We start from the raw sequence: 22512 nt of genomic DNA, 5'->3' as shown, positions 1-22512 counted from the left end.
CATGAAATAAGATTATCTTTGTACCCTATGTAAAATAATTCCTTATCCTTGCTATGTGATATGGGCTAAGATGATCTATTCTTGTTGTGTGGAATGGAATAGAATACCTTATTCATGTTGTATGATCTTGAATAAGATGTCTCATACTTGTTGTGTGATCTTGCATGGGATGCCCTACTTGTTGTGTGATCTGGCATTAGAAGATGCATTGTGCATAACATAATTAATGGTACTTACTAAATGCGTCGAGTTTTCTCCGCACAATTGTAACTTGGCAGCAGAGTGTGGCAAACACTTGAGGCAAGGAAATAGTACAAAGACGTAATAGAATATGTAGAAAAATTTCTGCAAGTTGGATATGTAGTATGCAAGAGGCATACAATGGGATATGAATTATGAAAAATGATAAACAACGAGATCTTTGAGAATTATAAATTATTGACTATTGTGATGATTGAAAATCATTGACGTTTGAACCAGTGTTTAAATCTAACGTGCCTCTCTAATCACATCATTTTGGTAGTGGTCACCATCTACTCGCATAACATATAGTGGTTAGGTGAGGGAAGTCCAAATCTTGTCTTGAGTCATGTGTAATGGTTTGCACTGAATGTTGTAAACAACACTGAAGGTGTTTGTTATCGAAAAGATAATGAAGTTCTTGAAAATTTTCCAATTTCTACGTTATATTTCTTATGATTGCTTTTCATTATGCTTACTAGGCGTTCGATGGGTTACTCCGCATAGAATGTCTAGGCAGTCGTGTCTTCATTCCATTGCATAAAGTGAACTGGGATAGGGCGTGACAACACCAGGGCTCTCTAACACCATTACAAGCCTCCTTACAATGTTCGAATGATTTTGAGGTAGATACAAAAGTGGAAAAGGAAGATGAGGGGGAGACCCCCATGAATGGGTGCGGTAAAATTCTTATCAACAATTCAAAAGAACCTTTCACATCCAAAAATATGCTTTCGAAAAGGGACTCATGTTTGTTGACGCAGTCATCAACTCCAGACCCGTAAAAGACACCATGGTAGATTCAGGTGTAACTCATTATTTCATTTTAGAATAAGAGGCACGCTAGTAGGAGTTGAAATTTAAGAAAGACATAGGCAAGATGAAAGTATTAATTTGAAATCTTTTGCTAATTATTAGAGTATCAAAAAAATGTATCTCTAAAATTAGGCGAATGTAGAGGAAATGTTGATTTAGTTGTGGTTTGTATGGATGACTTTGACGTGGTATATAGTATGGAATTTCTCTTGGAACATAAATTCATTTCCATGTCATTAGTTTAGTGTCTGGTAGTAACGCGCAATAATCAGACAATGGTCTAAGCAAAGATCAAGCAACCGAGTGGGTTGAGAATGATTTCAACCCTACAACTAAAAAACAGGCTCAGCAGAGAGGAGCCAACTTTTATGGCTATCCCACTAGTGGATGACCAAATCAAAGTTATGCCTATCCCGGTAGAGATCTAGGAAATTATGAACGAATATATTGATATAATGTCACCTGAACTACCGAAGACAATACCTCCTCGATGAGGGATTAATCACGAGATTGAGCTTGTCCTAAGAGCCAAACCCCTAGAAAAGAATGCTTATCGGATGGCTTCGCTTGAGTTAGCTGAACTCAGTAAAAAATTGGATGAGTTGTTGACTATCGGATTCATCAAACCAGCAAAAGCATCCTATAGGCCCCTATGCTATTCCAGAAGAAGAAAGATGGGACACTCCAACTGTGCATTGTCGCACACCTCTCGGATACCTATTATAGATCCGAGAGATAGCATGAAATCAACTAATATTGTTCCTCCAAAACGACACAAGTTGACCCTTAACCACTAACCTTTATACAAAACACATGCGAAAACAAATAACACAACTTATAAACAAAATTAGCAACCCATCCATTTACAAACTTCAACATATGACTTATATAGACAAATAACAGTCATTTAACACAACCTGTAGTTACATGCAAAATAAACTTCTAATCTTGATTGACCTCCACCAATTCTCTACTTCTTTCTAAAGTAGAAATGTGGCCAAGTTTACCTTTCGCTCTCCAGGACACTCCATGATTTTAAAACATTTTCTCTAAATATTGTGGCCCCTATATTGTTTCAGAAGAAGAAAGATGGGACACTCTAACTATGTATAGACTACAGAGCTCTGAACAAGGTTATGGTTCGAAATAGGTGGAATCATAATCGATTTGTTTGACCAATTGATTAGAGCTCGGTATTTTACGAAGCTCGACCTCTAATCAGGTTATTATCAGGTTAAAATAGCACAAGGGGATGAATTAAAGACTACTTGTGTAACAAGATATGAATTTCCAGTTCCTCGTAGTGTCCGTTCGGCTTGACAAACCCCCTGCAACCTTCTACACCCTCATGAATCAGGTATTCAACGAGTATCTAGATCAGTTTATGGTGGACTATCTTAATGACATTGTGATTTTTAGTTTCGTTTGAAAGAACACCGAGTTCAACTTTAATTAGTTTTTGACAAGCTTCGGTAAAATCAGTTATATGTAAAAAGAGAGAAATTTGCTTTTTTCCAACAATGTATCAATTTTTGGGTCATGTTATTGAATATGGAAAATTTTGAATGGATGAGAATAAGTTACGAGCTATCCAGGAGTGGGGAGTCCCCACTTCTATGAGAATTTCGCTCATTCTTAGGATTGACTAATTATTATCGTCAGTTTATTGAAGGATTTTCAAAATTGGCTGCACCATTGACAGAGTTGTTGAAGAAAACCTAGAAATGGCTAGTCGAATGTCAAACTACCTTTGACAAACTAAAGACAACATGATGAGGGGTCATGTCTTCGTATTCATTATCGTGTCTAATTCGTTTGTAGTTGAAACCGACACATTAGCTTTTTCTCTCAAAGGTGCTTTACCTAAGAAGATCACCTCATTGCTTACAAGAGTTGGAAGCTTAATAGTGCTTAAAGGAAGTATATTACCTCCAAGAAATGGTTGCAAATTGCAATGGACCATTGTCTGAGGGCCTATAGGCAATATTTATTAAGATTACCCTTCGTTATGAAATCTGACAACAGCGCTATCTGTCACTTATTTAGCCAGCCAAATTTGGCCTCTAAGCAAGCATGGTATCATAAATTTTTGGCTAAGTTTGACTTCAAGTTCAAGAACAAGAAAAAAAACCACTAATCAAGCTACTGCGCTCTTAGTTGAGAAGGCCATCATACGGTCCTATGTATGCTAGCCCCACGCTTTTTAGAAATTTCTTATAGTTTGGTCATAGAGACAATAAACTATCCTACCTAAAGAGATAGGATTGCCTAAAGAAACATTTAGAAGATTTGCAGGATAGGAATCATTGATAACAAAAAATCTTTAATACCAAATGAATTTGCCATTTTCACCTAGAAAAAATGGTTCTTTGGCAAATCTCGATCAAGCCAGATTATGGTTCTCCACATTTTTTTCTTAAACCAAAATATTATAATTGAATGAACAAGAGACACGCGCATGGTATTACGAGATCTATTTTATTCTAATTGCAACTAAACTATTTAGTAATTAATGTGCAACACTAAAACTACCCTAATTAAACTAAATTAGGACTAAAGGAAATACGTACCTTCTAGCTTCTCGTTCTTTGAAATCTTCTCACAAACATGAACCCGAGACCACCACTAGAGTTGATGTGCTATTTTTCAGATTTAGAACCTGGTGATGGGCCCAGATAAAAGAATGAATTGAAAGAGAAAGAAATGGAAGTTGAATTAAGAAGAACCAACTATTTGGTGTGAGAGAGAGGTGAAACTTTTTTTTTTCAAGATTTAAAATTTAATAATTTTGAAAATTATCAAAAGTTTTTTAAAATGAATTTTCAAAACATTTTTATATAAAAAAAAGAATATGCAAAATGCATGTAAAACTTTTACCTATGATCAACACCTCATTCTCCACTCAGTATCAATGGGCTATGTGTTTACATCTCATGTAGCCACTTATCCCACTAAGTGTTACTGAGATTATCCAACAAAATATTGGATTGTTCCACTAACTTTAGTCCAAGGGCAATATGGTCATTTGACCATTCAATTCATAGTCAAACTTTGCCTTTTTCAAGTCAAAAACCAACATTTTAACTTTTTACCATTTTATCCGTCTTGACTAATTTTGACCTCCCGAGTATGAATTTGCATTCATTTTTTAAAATTCAAATCACATTTGTATACGGTCAAAGTTTGACTTTTCAAAGTCAAAAGTCAACATTTTTACTTTTTACAACTTTGACCATTTCCATCAATTATGAGCTTTCAAATATGAATCTTCTTCATATTTTTTATATTTAAACATAAAATTTCTATCTCAAATTGATAACCCATGGTTATATTACATATATTCGTTGTTTTCTCTCTCTTTACCTAATTCTAACAATTTGAATTATTTCAACATATTGTTCTAAGTTAATTTCAGATGAGCTAGCAGCAGAACCTAATGATTCTATAGATCATGGGCTCTAAAAATTCAAGATTAACTGGCTTTCCCTTTTAGTCCGAGTTAATCAACATTCATTAACTCACATTTCATTCCACTAAAGTCTCGTAATTGCACTCCCTTCACTACAGATATATTTTTGTCCATCTAATATAACCATGATTAGTAAGTTAATCCTTCACAAGTTTTTTGTAACCTCGGCTAGGTCAAAATATTGTTTTACCCTCGAGACTACAGTTTGCTCCTTAAGCCTCACTAATCTACTATTTAACAAATGATTTAAGGTCAAACATATAAACTGAATCTCTCTCAAGCCAATGGTAGGGTGGGGCCCCTTGTTCAAGTCTTGGATTTAGTCCTTAATGGAACAACCTATCTACTAACCCTAAAGCAGGTAAGAGTGAATTTCGTCTTGTGCAATGTCCCTAGCAATCCACTCAGCCTTACCCCTGAAATGGAAGGCTTATTAGGCCAACACTATTGTGTTGCCCTCATCTACGCAAATCTAAGGATAATTATGTTTGAACAGAATTTCATAGTTAGCTCAGTATTAAGATTAAGTTACCTAGGTCATCAATAATCAAAATAGTCAGTTTTATACAGTTAATGGTCTTATAACTTAAAAGTGACTATTTCATGGTTCCAGTCTTATGTAAACTGTTTACATAGGTTTCCACCACTTTCATGTCTCTACATGAACGATTCAGGATCATATCGTTTGTACTAACTACAAAGCGGACCGCATCCATAGTATCCTAGAATAAGGCCCCAACCGTATTCATACACTATAGACTGTTTGGGCTATATACTCAAACTTCATCCAAGTTTATGTCTCTACATAAAGTTCAAGTCTACCTTAGATAGCCTCAGGTTCTTAGTTTATTGGATTCAAGATTATAGTATTCAATTTTCTCTAATAAGTCATCAATAACCATTTTATTGAATAGAATATAATTTTGAACTACAACTTACGAGTCTTAGGACATAAACATCAACAATAATAGACCTTTTTCATCTAGAAACCTAAAAAGACCTTGTCAGGTGTAACATTGCCAAATATTCCAACTAAATCTTTATATTCTTAAATAATCAATTGACTTAAAAAATTATGTCTCATTTAACACTCCCCCTCATTTGTATTTACAAATAAGAAGAAGTAGAAATCAATTTTAATTAAGGAGGAAATAACATTGTGAAGCTTGAACACAAGACTTCCCTAAACCACCTTCTCTAATACTATCTTAGATAATTGATTTACCCAAAAGCTTAACATACTGGAGTGAAGATGAATTTAATTATATAGCATTTAACATATACACTCTCCTCACTACTAACTGTTGGAGCAACTACAATCGAACAGAGGATGCAACACTAATGGAAGGACCAAAACTGAAAATAGGTACACAACAACAAGAACAGGCAGTAAGTACAAACAAAAACCGTCAAAATAGAAGATTGTAAGAAGAGGTTGGGTCGTAGATCACACTATTTTTAAAACATTTGGGGCTCTGCTCGGTGTGCAAATAGTTCATAAATTGCCATAGCGTCCTCATGATAAGACAGTCTAGATACTAACTATCTCGATCAGATCTGCATTAGAAGCCGATTAAAATGCTAACACCTTTTTAGATTGTGCTCGAGAACCAAAATAAATTTAATTGAAAAACAAAATGGGTACGGAAAGAAGGATGAGAAGATGCAAAATGTTTTTATTTCATATGAAATTTGAATGGTGAGGGAGTCTATTTACAGGGGTCGTTTAGAAAACAGTTCATGCAAGGATCATAACGATTCAATAGTCAGAAAAATCGATCTATTATAGTTCAACAACGGTCAAATTTAATTAAAGAAATATAATATTATTATTCCCTACCTCACCTTGCCACAGCCATACCTGACTGGATAGAACACGTATGTGGAGATATCAACAAGTCCACATTCGTATATCTTATCACCCTTCTAAAACATGGGTTTCTCTTAGAGCTCCAATCCATTACTCAAGATAGGAATTTATAAGGGGACTTTCCTAGGTTAATCTCAACCTTTTGTGATTCTCTTTTGCAATAAAATAACAATAGATTTTTTGAATTAAAATTTTTCATCAATAATCTTCCACTTGAAATTTTTTGAAATTCCTCCCGTGGAAAATCATCAACTCTTGTTTTAATACCATGGGTAGATACAAAAGCTCTAGGATTAACTTCTTTCCCTTGTGGTGCTGCCTTTGTTTGCCCTTTCTCTAAAGTGATGTGGTATGAGATTTTTCGATGCCTTCAAAGCCTCTAAAAAGCATTGTTGGGGTTGTTTTGTGGAAGACTTGGGAGGAAAGAAATGCAATCATCGTTCGAAAGATTTGAACTTAGGACTTCTTATTCATGGGTACAAAGAAAGTATCAGTTGAGCTAAGCTTTTGTTAACTCTTTGGTAATTTCATTCAAGTGATGAATTCATATCTTACCAAAAAAAGAAACAATCATAAGTAAAAAAAAAAAATTGGAATTTCAAACATAAATCAAACCTAACACTATGTCACACAATGGTATAAAAGGACATGGTGATTCAAATTGTCGTATTCAGTAATTGCAACACTATTTAATATCTCAATTTCTACAAAAATTCTAAAGAATGTTTACTCCAAAAGTATTTATGAAATATTTGTGAGAGTCGAAAGATAATGCAGATACTTTTAAAACTTTTTCATATCTCAATTTTCATAAAGTTCAAAGATATTTTTTAAATGTTTACGACAGTCTATTATGCATCTTTTATCTAATAAATTTCTACTTGAAGAGTACTTTAAAATGTTTACGAAGGTCCAAGTTTAACATTGCAATTTCAAAAAGTATAAAGATATTCCCTTTTTTAAATGGTAATTTTTATTATTTAACCTTTTTTTTTCCTTAGTTAGGAACTTCCTTATATTCAACTTATCTCTTATTGGGTCATTTATTGAATAAAAAAAATATTCCATCCCCAAAAATAACACAATTATTGATACAAGACAGTTTTGTGTGTGAAATGTACAAACATTTGAACAATATAAAGCACATAACTTGGGTTGAATTAATGACATCGAATCACCTAAAAGCACTACATTTTCAGTTCAAACTAGCCGAAAGAAAGAAACCTCCAACAACAATATCTAACTTTACACTCTTTCTACCATCCCTAATTTCTTTTGGTACAACAACAATTGCAGGGGAGAATCGAATGGTTGAAGGTCATGTCAATGCTACTGAACCCAAATCACTTTGGTTACCACCCCTAATTGAAGAATAATGAAAGATGCCTTAAAAATGAAACTCAATAACACAACCATAATAATCAAAATGCAAGCTTGTAAGAAGTTTTGGCAGCCACTCAAATGCTTAAATGTTCTTCCCTTGGCAAACTCTGCACAATATCAGACCATCTCCCCGGTGAATGCTCACTACTGTTGGATGAGATTTGAGCCTCGGCTCTTGTATCTCTTATCATCTTTAGTACTTCCCTCATTGTCGGTCGGTTTTGAGGCATAAGCGAAACACAAGCCATTGCTATATTCAAAAGAGCTTGAAGTTTCTCTTCTGACGCCTCGTTCCCAGACGTGGGATCGTCCCCAGACTCTGTCTCCTCTTCTCTAACTGAACTAACCCACTTGGGAATGTCAGAACCGTGTTCTTGAACAAGATCTTGGAATGGTGTTTTGCCTGTGAGAAGCTCCAATAGAAGAACACCAAAACTATAGACATCTGCTTGTTGGGTGGTTGGCTTACGTATGTCGCGGCATTCGGGAGCTCGGTAAAAGAGTGACGTTGCACTGGGTTCTTCGAGCGAGTCGGGATCTCGGAATAAGTTAAGACCGTAATCAGTAAGACAGGATTCGAAATCAGATCCTAATAGTACGTTTGAGGATTTGAGGTTTCCATGCGTTGAGCCTGGGTTCTGGTGGATGTAGAGCAAACCATTGGCCAAGTCTTCCGCGATTTTTAGGCAGGATGTCCAATGAAGAGGCTTTCCTCCGCCAGAAGTTCTTGATCCTGTAATGGAAGTTCAAAAGAAATTATTGACCAAACCAAGAGGAATTTACAAACTAAGAATGCTCAATATATATATTGTGTTATGATTATGAATCTACAAATTGTAGAAAGTATATAATCATAAAAGTACCATGGTGCAGTTCCAATTAAATATTTCTTTGAGAGGAAACAAAATCGCTTCTGTGAAATATTACAATAAATAGTGAGACCTAAAATAAATCATTGATTAAATTACTAATCATTGCATTTCAGTTATCAATCTTTCAAAATTATCTATAATTTTCAACAAATCTTAATGAATGTTAAAATAGAATTCATAAGACATTGGATCCCATCCTATTTCACTCCTTATGGTTAGTTTGAACTTTGAATTTTTATTGGACTTGGTAAGGATAACAAAAATACTTAATTTCATTCCGAAAAACACACGATGTAAATATCTTTTCGAAATTTATAGAGAAAATGATAATGCTAATAGAGACTAATTTAACTGTACATACGAAAAACTAACTTTAAATATATGAAACTGCAGGAATTAAAATAGAACAGGCTTCAAAGTAGAGAAACCAAAAGGGTATTCTAACCTATATCCAACCATTCGTAATAGAAAAGAACTAATAGCCATAATTCCCTAAGTTACCAATCTCAAACTGGATTACAAAGAAAAGAACTCCAGTAAACATATATTGCGGAAGTAAAAATGCCAAATATTGGAAAAGAACACTCCATGATATAACTATATTTATGCATTGCAAAATTTGCAAAAGATCTATAACCAAATAATTGTTCGTCCAATCAGAAAAAGAAGCTCCTACAGAACCCAACATCACATGGAAAGAAATTTAAAAATCAATTATGCTCGCATACTTGCATGCTTAGAACAAGTTCGATGTTTTTATATTCAAAACCCTTTTTTATATTTCTATTAGGTTGAAGTTTTTTCCCAAAAAAAAAAAAAGATTTAAATGTGGGCTGTCCGTAAAAATGTAGGGCATGTGCATGTCCGTAAAAATGATTAATTATGATAGCTCAAGTATCAAGTGTAGCATTTCATCTTTAATAAGCTCCAGTCTAAGCACACTCCTCTGGACCTCTTCCAGGGGAAAGAAGAAACAGAACACGAAAACAAGAGGACCCCATCTTGACAACAAATATCTGGACATATTAATGGTTTACAATTTACATTTATACATAGAAAAAGGATGCAAAGATGCAAAATATAAAATAATGTATAAGATGAAATGTTAGATATTAAGGTCAACCAGCTTAAATATTAAAACAAATCTACTTGTCAGCAATATCGGCAATGCCAAAATTATGACGAAAATGCCATGTGGAAAGAGACATGAGAGAGAAAATCAAGGGAATAAAATAAGAGGAAGAAAAGAAGTACCGGCATGAAAACAACGGCATATTTTAAGCACATAACTCTAAATCAACTAGAGGCTAATGCCCCAGTTACAGAAAAAGCCAACATGCGCAGCTGAGATTTGAAAGATGAGTTGTCAACCAGAGGATGGTGAATGAATGAATATCCTTATATCTAAATGAAGCAAGAACTATTTTAATCCTATTCATACATTTGTAAAAGTGGGGACAGGAAAATTATGAACATTGTCGTTATTAAGCTGGAAGGCAATGCTTCCAAAATATGACAGATCTATGTAATGGGAAAACATCTTGTGTGGTGAGCAGAACAGTACACCACGGTCTTATGCACACACAAAAAGGGCCCATCAGAAGGCAATGATACAATAATAAATGGATAATCATCTTCACGATCATTGTCAAAAGCACAACGATTAAGACCTTTCACCCATATTTAATCTTTTATTTTCATTATCCTTTAACATCCATCCAGATATGTGTTCCTAGAAAAAGAACATGAAAGGGGTGAATGAAAAACAAAGCATGTCAACAAAACGAAGGCCCCATAAGATGGAAGGATTAAAACTTGCAAAAGGAGGTCAGCGAGGCAACGGTAAGCAAGGGGAAAGCCACGTGATGTGTGTATCTAAGTTCGAACTTTTGCCCAAGTCTACCGCAAGACACGAGGTTAGCTTTACCAGAGCGTGTCCCCCACGCCTCTCTTTCTATATGCCCAGGGTATCTACCCCCCAGCTCTCCCTACTTTACGCAAAATTAAAATTAAAATTATTGAATGCGGAAAGTTATAAATACTTTTCACTGAATTTTGTCTTAGATGTTTAAATTTAATTTTTATTCAAAAAAAAAAGGTTCTAAATTTAATTTTATAACAATATCAAATCAAGTTGGGTACGGAAGACCTTTTTTTTTTTGTCCCCCTTAGCAATTGCATACATATTTCTCAACAAGACATCATTCAATGCTAAATACTAACTTTACACTTTACTGGCAGTAATATACTATTGAGTATTAACTATTAAGAACCCAACTCGTGTTCCTAGAAAATATTCAGCAAAAGTTCAACAAAAAAATGATTAAAAAAGTGTAGAGAGTGACCGACACTTACCATGGATGAGAGAGAAGAGACTGCCATTGGGGAAATAATCGTATACGAGCAAGCGTTCCTCCTTGGCCTGAAAATATGCCCTAAGAGGGACCAAATTAGGGTGTCTGAGCCGCCCAAGAACCTCCATCTGCCGTCCGAATTCCTCTGCTCGTGGGTACCTTGAATCCTTCAGCCTCTTCACTGTCACAATATACCCAGATTCCATTACTGCTTTGTATGTGCTTCCAATGGTCCCTCTGCCCAAAGTCTCCGCCGAAGCTTTCAACAAATCTTCCAAACTATAAGTCATTTTCTGATCCCCTGCTCCGCAGAACACTAGACTCCCTAGTCCTTCACTTTCCCACGAAAACCCCCCTTGTTTTCCCCCGTTATTACCTCCTCCGCCACCACCACCGCAACCTCCGGCAGTTCCAGGTGTTTCCTCCACCCCCTTCTCTCCAATTCCTTTGTTTCTAACCTCCGATAGGCTTTTTCTTTCCCTACATTTGCAAATCATACATAGTAAAAGAATGATTAACAACAACCCAACAAACCCACCAACACTTCCAGCTATTATCTTGACCAATTTGTGTCGTCTTGAAGACGAGCTTGAGCCAGGGATTAGTGGAAAAGAGGGACTTAATGATGGCGCAACGGAAATATTTCCACAAGGGTTTTGAACTTGTTCTCCGCAAAGTTCTAGGTTGCCGGAAAATGACGAGACATTAAATCGGGCTAAGGTGGGGGTTACTGGGATGTCGCCCGAGAGGTGGTTGTTAGAGACATTGAAGAATCGAAGACTGGTTTGGTTGAAAGGAGGGATGGAGCCGGTGAGTTGGTTGTCTTGCAAGTGTAGAACATAGAGACGCCGGAGTTTAAGCAATGTTTCTGGAATGGGACCAGATATTTTGTTACCGGAAAGAACGACGACCTTCAAGCGGTGGAGATTGGAGATGGAACTCGGAAACTCGCCGGAAAAGTTGTTGTCGCTTAGATAGAGGGATTTTAGATTAACGAGACCCGAGAGATCAGGGATTTGACCGGAAAGCGAATTTCCTTTGAAACTGAGAACACGAAGCTGATCTAAACGATTCAAAATCTTGTGGTTAAGAACACCAGATAGATTTAGATGCTCCAAAACAAGCTTAGTTACCCGCCCATTCGCGCATTCTTTAACTCCTTGCCAGTGGCAGAAAGACCTTCCTCGCCATGGAAGCGAGTTCCCAGCGTGAAGAGATTCTTTCAATTCTAACAGAGCTTCTGCATCTCCAGCTCGAACCAAATGCAGTACACAAACCGACAAGACGAAGAACAAAGAAAAATACCTCAAAACCAAAAGTTCCATCCCAGGGAAAACCTTGAAATCACGATCTCAAATGCAAAGTAGAGAATATAGAAATCTTCAGAGCAAGAAATATTCCCCTTTGATTCATCTACCCGCCGATGAATCCTTGTTATTCAACACAGTGCCTTCAATCAAAATGGCGCCAGTTGGAAACATTTTCAGAGTCTTAATTAAATATGTTTGACCAGAACAAGGAAAAGAACACAATCATCTACCTCTTGGAGCTCAGTCTCGTCTTCTGTAGACATGTAGTTACGAACAAGATGCTCTCCAATGGCGACGCCCTCGGGAAAACACCAACTGGAGACACTCAATCAGTTGTAAAAACTCACGGACATCGTGACAAAACCTTCACGTGAACTCGCAGACGAAAAATTAAGCGATTCTTCTCTCCTCCCCATGATTCGCATCCAATTTCTTTATTCAAAAACCTGCAGACATTATTAAATCACCTAAAACCTAACTTCAAAAAACACACAAAAAAAAAAAAACAACTAACAGAGTCTTAAAAAAATTCCTCGAACCACTAAACAAAGAAGAACACACTCCAATTTCCTCAACTTAAACAAACAAATCCACACCCCTCTATTTTCCCCACACTCACCTAATGAAATAAGCGAGTTCCAAACTGCAATACCAACGAACTCCATTTCCGTCGATTAAGAAGGTTGCATTGTCTTTGCCGACGGTGGAAAGTTGTAGATGGATCAAAATGTGGTGAGTTGTTTGAGGAATAGGATTGGGAGGGGGAAAGGAATAGGAAACAGAGGGGTTATAATTGGAGATTGAAGAAATGGGGGGATTGCCATGGATGGATCTCTGTACTGAGCCTGCGTGACAGTAGTAATAATTCAAGAGAGAGAGAGAGAGAGAGAGAGAGAGAGGGAGGGAGGGAGACAGACTCAGGAAATTGGTGAAGGAATTGAATGGGAAAAGGAAAAAAAAGGCTCCGATTGGTAAAAATAAAAAACACTATTAAATTAGTAGAGGAGGGAGATGGAGTGAGTGAATAAGGAATGGAGGCGCTCAACAACCTGACACGTGTTTTCATTTATTAATTTTCTCAACTAATAACTATTTTCATTTTCTTTTTCCATAAAAGAAAAAAAAAAAAAAAAAAAAAAAAAGGAAAAATTTGTTCACGGCGTAGGCGAAGCCAGAGTTATGAGAAGCGGCCTTCATGTCCCAATCCTCGATTTCTTTTTAACACAGTAGATATTTAGAAAATCTTACCAAACACTACATTATAAACACTAATATAAATAACATACACTTAATATAAATAAAGAAACGGTTAATTGGTTTGAAAATTATAAATTGGGTATTTATCAATTTAAATTTTTGGTTTTCTTAATTATTTTTTTCAGAAATGTCTATCTAAATTAAGTTTTCATCATATTTCCATTGAAATTTCGGTACTATGAATTCTTCTATATTTTCATCCATACGTACATTTTAAATCTTGCATGAAAAGAAATGTGTTAGGTTGGTGAAGATGGGAATTAATGGGAGAGAATTGCTATTTTAAAAAATTTGTTCAAAGATAACCTAAATTTAGTTAATATTATTTTTTTAAAGTTCTTTAATAAAAAGAAGATGGAATTGTGTTTGTTAGTGGATGTTAATAGCTTGTTTATATAGGAGTGGGAGCGTAAAAAAGTGAGAGCAAGGAGCAGGAAGAATGCAAGAAAGTGGAAGTAAAAATATTATTGGGTTGGATTAGTTAAATGCAAATGCAAGAGAGGAATGAAGAGCAGAGGAAGCGACCTAGCGTGTGAGAGCAGCATTGTAAAAATGGAAAAAATTAATGGATTAGGTATTATTTTTTGTTTCATTTTTGGATTGCCTTAATATTTTTCTTTTTATTATCTTTTTTCTTTAATTAATCAATCCAAATAAATGTTGTTATTTTTTTTTTTTAATTTGTTCCATCTTTCTTCTCTTCTTCTCGATGAAATCGTTTCTCCTGTCGTTTCGTTCATTTTTCTCCTGCGATTTCTTTCATAGTCTTTCTTATTTCCTCTACTTTTTTCTACGATTTCTTTTCATCATCATTCTTATTTTTCAATTCTTTATTTATATCGTTTAATCTATCTTCCTTATTTTTCTCTTTTTTCCATTTCTTTCGATCATCTTTCTACTTTTCCTCTTCATTTTTTTCACTACGATTTCCTTTCACCGTCTTTCTTTTTTTCCTTTTTTTACGTCATTGACTATGTACAAAAAAGATAGCAAAATCTAAAAAATTGTGTATAAAGAACCTTGAAAAAAATCATTTAGATTTGAGTGGTCAAATGTAAACTATCGTGTAAAAAAGTAAACAATCGTGTAAAAAAAATAAAAGATCTTGAAAAAAAAATTATTTAGATTGGAGTAGTTAAATGTAAAAGATCGTTTTAAAAAAAAAGTAAACGATCGTGTAAAAAAAATAAAAGATCATGTATAAAGAATCTTGAAAAAAAATCATTTAGATTGAAGTAGCCAAATGTAAACGATCATGTAAAAAAGTAAACGATTGTGTAAAAAACATAAATTGTCGTAGATCGTGTATCAAAAGAATTAAAAAAATCGTGTACCAAATTTTGAAAAAAAAAATTAAATTTGGGTCCCAAATCTAATTATAACCAAATTCAAACGTAACTAAATTAAACCAAAAGAATTAAAAAAAATGGTGTACCAAATCTTTTTTAAAAAAAATCATTTAGATTTGGGTCCCAAATCTAAACGATAACAAAATTAAACATGTAATTGAAAAGATAAATTGTAGCCTATATCTAAAAGATCGCGTACCAAACAATAAATAAATTTAAACGATCACAAATATATTAAGCGTGTGTTGTTGAGGAAGTGGTTAACGAGACATTTTTGATATTTTACACCGTGGATCTCTGAAATTTTTTCGTTTTTGGAATTGTTCTATAGATTATAAATATTTTACTGTTTTTTTATATTTATGAAAATACCCCTTTTTAATATCTTTCTCTATTATGAATAAGTGTTTCTGTATTAAGATAAGATTTTCCTTGTTTTAGTTACTGATAAATTAAACTAGGTAATGAATCTTTCCTTACATAATTGATTGTGAGATAATTTTCGTTATATATTAAATGTCTGATTCTGTGTTGGAAATTTGCATATTGTCGAAGATGAAATGACTCACATACAAAGTACAATGACAATCACTTTATAATCCGCTCTAGAAGAGTCAACTATCGTGGGTTTTTGTTACTTGAACAATGTTTAGCACACTGCATCACCTAGGTGGATGTGGATTATTGATGTATGAGTTACTACAAAAAAAAAATTGGTCTCCACCTACTCAAAGAGACATGGACAAATCTTAAGAAAAACGTGGATAAAGTCTATCAACGCAAGTTTTGCATGAACACGCATCGTGGTGAAACCCTATCGAGTTTTCCTCTACCCACATTATCGACGTTATTGGCAGAAATGTCCATGCAAAATAAATTCATAGGCAGAAAATGCATTTCTGCCTACAAAAAGTATGTTGACAGAAAAGAATTTTTACTCACGAACATTGTCTCATCAACAGAACTTTCATTTCTACCCACATTTTGTTTCTGTGAGCAGAAACTATTTCTATTAACGAAAATATTTTTGTTGGCAAAAGAAATCTCTCCATACTAATATCATAGCATTTTTTGCCACAAATAATGTGTTGACATATAATATTTGTTTCTTTTTTGCCCACACACAAAGAGCTTTCTAACTGCCAATATATTTCTGGCAACACAAAAAAACACATGCAAAAATTATTTTAATATATTTCACATTTATTATTAGTATTATGTGCTCAGTCAGTTTTTTCCACATAAAAAAAAAAAAAAAAAAAGTCAGTCCCGATGTCTTCAAAATACATAAACTTGAAAAAGGTATATTAAAATGAATAATAACAAGATGCTAAATCTTAATTACTTGTCTCAAATGAATCTAAATATCAAAATTAATAAAGTAAAATGGACGTATGTACCCAAAATGTGCCAAAAAAAGTGATAAATATATTTTAAGGCCTACGATGGACACAATTCCATAGATTTCAATTCTCATATGCTTTAAACCATTCAAAAACTAAAAAAATTTGTCATGTATGTGCATTTTAAAATCCTAAAAAACGTGAAGGTTTAAACAACCTAAAAATGATCAAGTGCAACTTTCAATCTTAAACCAAACCTAAAAATGACCTACAAAATGCCTAAGTGTGACTTCTAAACCCAAAATAAACTACAAAATATCCAAAGTGTTTAAGTGACACTTCAACTCTCAAAACAAGTTAAAACTCTCTAGTTGTGTCTTTGAAACTAAAATCCAACCAAAAAGGTGCTAATGTCTAAGTGTCTTTAACTCTCAATATCAACCTACAAATGCCTAAGTGTGAAAACCAAATCCAAAACCAACTACAATAAATCTAAAAAGTGTCTAAGTGATATTTTAACTCTCAAAACAACTTACAAGTGCCTAGGCGTGTTACTTTAATACTCAAAACTAACCTAAGGTTTGCAAAAAAAAAGTGTGAAAATAACACTTGAATTCTCAAAATAACTTCAAAATGTGTTTGTGTAAGTGTCACCATTTCACTCTCTCAAACCCAACCTAAAACTACCTAAAAGAATATTTAAGTGACCCTTTAACTCTTAAAACAATTTAAAACTCCCCAAGTGTGTGACTTTGAAACTAAAAATGTCATAATGCCTAAGTGGTTTAACTCCTAAAATCAACAAACAAATGCCTAAGTGTGATTACTAAACTCAAAACGAACTACAATAAATCTAAAAAGTATCTAAGTGATATACTTTAACTCTCAAAACAACGTAAAAATTATTAAGTACAACATTCACTTCCCAACCAAACTTAAAAACTACATATTAAGTGTCTAAGCTAAGTTACACTTTCGATACATCGATTAATGTACTCCTTGCAAAACTTCTTGTACATCAATTACTTGTCTAAATGATAATAACCATAATAGGTCTTTCAAAACAACTTAAAAGTGTCTAAGTATGACTTCAAAACTCAAAACCAATCTAAAAGTATACAAAAAGAGTGAAAGTATGAATCAAATATCAAATTACTTCACCATGTGTAAGTGCAATGTTTCACTCTCAAAGTAACCTGAAAAGTACCTGAGAAGTGTCTAAACATCACTTTACTTCTCAAAACAAGTCAAAACTATCTAGGTTTTCAAACTCAAAACCAACTTAAAGTTTTTAAAAAAGTGTGAAAAAAGCACATCAATTCTTAAAATTACTTCAAAATATGTAAGTGCAACAATTTTACTTTCAACCTAGCTTTTAAGTACAAAAGAAGTGTCTAAATACCATTTTAACTCTCAAAACAATGTCTAAGTGATATTTTAACTTTAAAAATAACTTTAAAATGTCTACGTATAACTTTCAATCTCAAAACCAACTAAAATTTATCTAACCATTGCGATAGTAAAACTCAAATTCTCAAAATTATTTTAAAATGGGTAAATTTTACTCTTAAACTCCATCAATTTCAACCTAAGAAGTGTTTAAAAATCATTTTAACTCTCAAGGCAAGTTAAAACTACCTAAAGTAGTTTAGAAATCTAATATCCGATCCATAGATGTGGTCTTTACGAAGAAGTTTAGAAAACCAAATCACCCTAACAAAATGTAACGTGTGTAATTTATGTCCTACAACCATGCATATCTAGCTTTCATGATTTGCTTACACAATTATAATAGGTAAATAAAGTAATCGACGATAAAATGAAAATGAGATCAAGAAACATGAAAATAATAAGAAAGTGGTTGAATTAAATGAGTTATTTTTATTACAAATCGAACTCAAAATTCTCAATCGAGGCATAAATTTTAGATAAAATTACATTACAAATGATCCCATTACAAACAAGGTTAATTATATTTAAGTTTAATTATTTAACTTTTTAAATTTATAAAATTGTAACATTTTATAATTTTAAGAAAGCGAATGTAACGAATGGTGTAACTGATGGCGATGACGGGTTCACAATTTCACCTAAAAATTTAATATAGGTTATAAATGTCCTATTTATTAACTACCCAGTTTAGTATTAGGTTGTTTTGCATGTGGTGTGTAAAGTTTAAAATCATACCTTATTTACAAAAATTGCTACTTTCATTTATAAATAAAGAATTATTTTTTAAATAAGTCATGGAAACATTCTTGAAGTTAGGTGTGGAAAAATAATAGTTATTTCATTTTAGCTATTATTAATTTTTGTTTAAAATATATTTTAAGAGGTTAAAAAGCATACAATAGAACCGTTTTTTACTATATAATAATAAACCAAAATATTTATAAAATACAGTAAAATTTTAAAATTTATTAACTATAAATTTTGATATGCATTAATACTATCAATATATTATATTGATGAATGTCATGGAATTTGAAATGTTGTTAGATTTGATAAATTTTTTTTGGTTAGCCAAGTTTATAATAATTTTCTATAAAATAATATAATAAACAAAATTAATTGTACTATTCTTTTAAAAAATTTTGTGGTATGATTGCTTAGGGGTGTAAGAATAATCCGATAATCTGAATAATTCGAACTATTCAACTCAAATTATAAAGGTTAGGTTGGATTAGTTTAAAATTTGGATTGAGATAGCTAAAAAAATTTATTTTTTCGATTGGGTTAGGTCTTGGGTTGGGGGCTTGAGTTGAAAATTTTGGTTCAATCCAACCCAACTCAACTCAAATTAATGATATATATATTATATATTTATTTATGTATATATTTTTATATTACATTTTATTATTAATTTAGTAAAAGTAAATTTACGTCACGCAACCTCACTTCATTAACCTACTTCATGCCGAGCCTCACATCTCTCTATGTTACCTTCTCCCTCTCATCTCTGCTTCTCATCTCACGACGTCGTCGACGTTACCGTCTCCCTCTCAGTCTATCTCTTGGACTTCATGTTAGTCTTCAAGAATGTTCTCATTTTGAGTTTTTTTTTTCATTTAAAATTTACTATATCTGCATTTTCTAGTAGTTTTTTAGTGTTTTTAGTTTAAAAATTCAGAAATTAAAAAGAAGGTTTGGTAGGATTGGGAATATTATTCGAGTTATCGGGTTGCCAACCCAACCAATTTGAAAACATGGGTTGGCCAGTTGGGAACCCAACTCGTTCACACCCCATTGATTACTTACAAAAAGAATATGTTAATTTTGATTAAGTTGATTTGGACTACCTTCGACCTTAATGTGAACTTAAAAATTTTGGTAGTCACTTAGTTAAAAAAAATATATTTTTAAAAAATTTTAAATCAAATATATTTAAGGATTTTTTTTGTTAATTTACATAAATATAAAAAAAACCCAAAAATATTTACGGTTTGTGTAACAAAAAATTAGAGCCCATAAAGCCATCATTATTTTTCATAAATTCCATATTCGCGCTTTGTTGTTTTTAATATTGCAGGACCATTTTGCTCACTTGTCTTCTTTTTCTTCTTCTTTGCAATTAATTCTTCTCCACTTCATATTATTAATTTCTTCATATTATTACTTCTTTTTCTTCATATACCACTTCTTGTTTGCGATATCTTCATTTCCTCTTCTAGAATTTCTTCCTTCTTCTTCATCTCTCATCTTCTTTTTTTCTTCTTGGTACAAAATCTAAACGATATTGGTATAGGATATAAATAATCGTGTACCAATATCTAAACGATTAGTTGTCTATCCGAGATAGATAGAGATAGACTACTACCACTAATAGGTCATTTCAATTTGGTACAAGATCGTTTAAACTGGATACACAAGGTCATTTAGACTATGGTACAAGATAGTTTAGCTTGAGTGCAAGATCGTTTATATTGAATACAATGGTACAAGATCGTTTAGATTGGATACTATGGTACAAGTTCGTTTAGATAGGTACGAGACCGTTTAGATAGGTACAAGATTGTTTAAACTGAGTACAAGATAGTTTAGACTAAGTACAAGATCGTCTTTTAGATAGGTACAAGATCGTTTAGACTGGGTACAAGATCTTTTAAATTAGGTATAAGATCGTTTAGACTGGATACAAAATGGTTTAGACTGGGTACAAACTCGTTTTTAATTTTTTTTTCAAATGTGTGACCGAGGGGTGTTTTTGTTATTTCACATTGTGGGCTTTTTCCTTTTTCAATATTTTTTATACGATATAAAATATTTTCGAATTTTTTCTAATTTTGAAAAAAAAAACCCTTTTTTAAAAAAAAATCATAATAATAAAAACAAGCTATATTTATGCACCATATAAAAAGCCTACTAAAAAAACAAAAATCCCTTGCACTTGATTTTTCTATCAAATATAAATATTTTTTTGTTTTATTATTTTATTTTTGACAATTTTCTAAATTTTTAAAGTTACGTGATAATTCTCTCTTAATTAAAAAAACAAAACCAAGTGTATCTATTATAAAGAATAATGAACATATATGAAACAAAACAAAAAAATATATTTATGACCTATGTAACAAAAAATAAAAGCTCATGTAATCACCATTATATTTTCATAAATTTCAGATTTATCCTATTTTGTTTTGAATTTCGCGCATCTTCTTCATATTATTACTTCTCATTCTTCATATTCTCACTTCTTCTTGTTTGTCATTTCGTCATCTCCTTATTCTTTTTTTATTATTAGGTTTTGTGTAACGGCCCAAAATAAGGAAATTTTTAATTTTAATTATCTTATGTTTAATTTTAATCATGTTGAAATTATTTTGGGTGTTATTTGAATTAATTGTTGAAATTGTTTGATTTGATGGGAAGCAGAATTAATTAAATATTTGGGAGAATATTTAGTTAGTTAGAGATTTGGAATTTTAGTGTTATGAAAATTTGTTTTAAGTGAATTGTGATTGGTGGATTTATATTTGGTGAGTTATGTTGATGATGATGTTTAATGTTAATGCATGAAATATTAATCTCATGATTTAGAATGTTATGATTAATATGCATGTCATGTTTATGATGTTATGATGTGTTACATGCTTTGGATAGAGTGTTTTGTTAACTTTATCTATTACAGTCGTAAACACATAGTGTCCCTCGGGATCACCACCTTTTTATGACTGTGTGGTTCGATAAGATCACTTACAGTCCGATTGTCTTAAGTGTTCATTCGGGTTCATTGAAGACCAGTTTGTCTTAGGTGTTCTTTCGAGTTCACTAAAGACCAGTTTTACCATAAATGTTCTTTTGGGTTCACCGAAGACCAGAGATGTTCTATGGGATCATTAGATTGCGTGTGTTCGGGAACGCGCCAGTTTAAGGGTATTTCTTTACAGAACTCTAATGGAAAGTTAATAGATACCTAGAGGGACTAGTAGTAGGTCCCTTACTGAGTATATATTTATACTCACTCTTTCTATGTTAGTCTTTCAGGTAGAGGTAGAGGTAAGGGCGAAGGAAAGTTGGCGAATGACAAGAAGTGACCATGACGTGCCATAGGAAAACTTTTTGCTTCCACTTTTACTTTATAGTTATGTTTTCAGTATTTTTGTATTCTTTGGCTATTTTCTTTAAAACTAGATAGGGCCCGAGTTTATTTTAAATTTATTTCTACATTATTTATTTATTTATGATTTTAATGCATATTTGAGGTTTTCAGAAAAAGATAGTTTTATTTTTCATTTTCTTCAGAGAGTTTATTTTTTCTTTAAATAGTAATGATCTCAGCTTAGTAGAAAGAGTTGGATCATTATATATTGTGTCTTTTTTTTTTTACTACACGATCGTATACCAAGATCTAAACGATCTTGTATCAATATCTGAAATATTTTGGTACAATATCATGTACTGAGATCATTTGGATTTGATATAAGATCGTCTACCACCAAGATCGTTTAGATTTGGTATAAGATCGTGTATCAAGATCGTTTATAAAATTTTCGTGTGCATGTGTGGCTAATTAATCCTAGAGTATTTTTGTTATTTTACGTTTAGGCTTGTAAGCTTTTTCCTTTTTCAAAATTGTTTTATACGGTATACATATTTTTGCGTTCTGTTCTACTTTTTAAAAAATCCTATTATAAAACGTTAAAAAATGAAAATTGAAAGGATAAAAAATAATGAAAGTACTACCTACAAGTACAAAAGAAAAAAAGAAAAAACACATTAACAATTAAAAAAACTGAAAAAAAAGAAAGA

The 22512-nt window shown here is 32.7% G+C and overlaps 1 protein-coding gene and 1 long non-coding RNA gene across 2 annotated transcripts; one reads left to right on the top strand and one right to left on the bottom strand.

Moving 5' to 3' along the window:
- Positions 1–7521: 7521 nt before the first annotated feature.
- Positions 7522–13292, bottom strand: LOC103491897 (inactive leucine-rich repeat receptor-like serine/threonine-protein kinase At1g60630). Its single transcript, XM_008452011.3, has 4 exons — positions 12934–13292; positions 12545–12760; positions 11006–12454; positions 7522–8511 (listed from the first exon to the last, which is right to left on the bottom strand). The coding sequence occupies exons 3-4, from the start codon at positions 12327–12329 to the stop codon at positions 7853–7855; spliced, it is 1983 nt and encodes a 660-aa protein (XP_008450233.2). The 5' UTR covers positions 12330–12454; positions 12545–12760; positions 12934–13292; the 3' UTR covers positions 7522–7852.
- On the top strand, positions 10387–14251 carry LOC127151213 (uncharacterized). Its single transcript, XR_007823973.1, has 2 exons — positions 10387–10566; positions 13971–14251. It is a non-coding gene; the product is annotated as an uncharacterized LOC127151213 (long non-coding RNA).
- Positions 14252–22512: the final 8261 nt, after the last annotated feature.

This window comes from Cucumis melo, chromosome 10, assembly GCF_025177605.1.
Source record: "Cucumis melo cultivar AY chromosome 10, USDA_Cmelo_AY_1.0, whole genome shotgun sequence".
NCBI classification, from domain to species: domain Eukaryota; kingdom Viridiplantae; phylum Streptophyta; class Magnoliopsida; order Cucurbitales; family Cucurbitaceae; genus Cucumis; species Cucumis melo.
The sequence above is the reverse complement of the archived record's forward strand: the minus strand, read 5'-3'. Positions and strand labels throughout refer to the sequence as shown.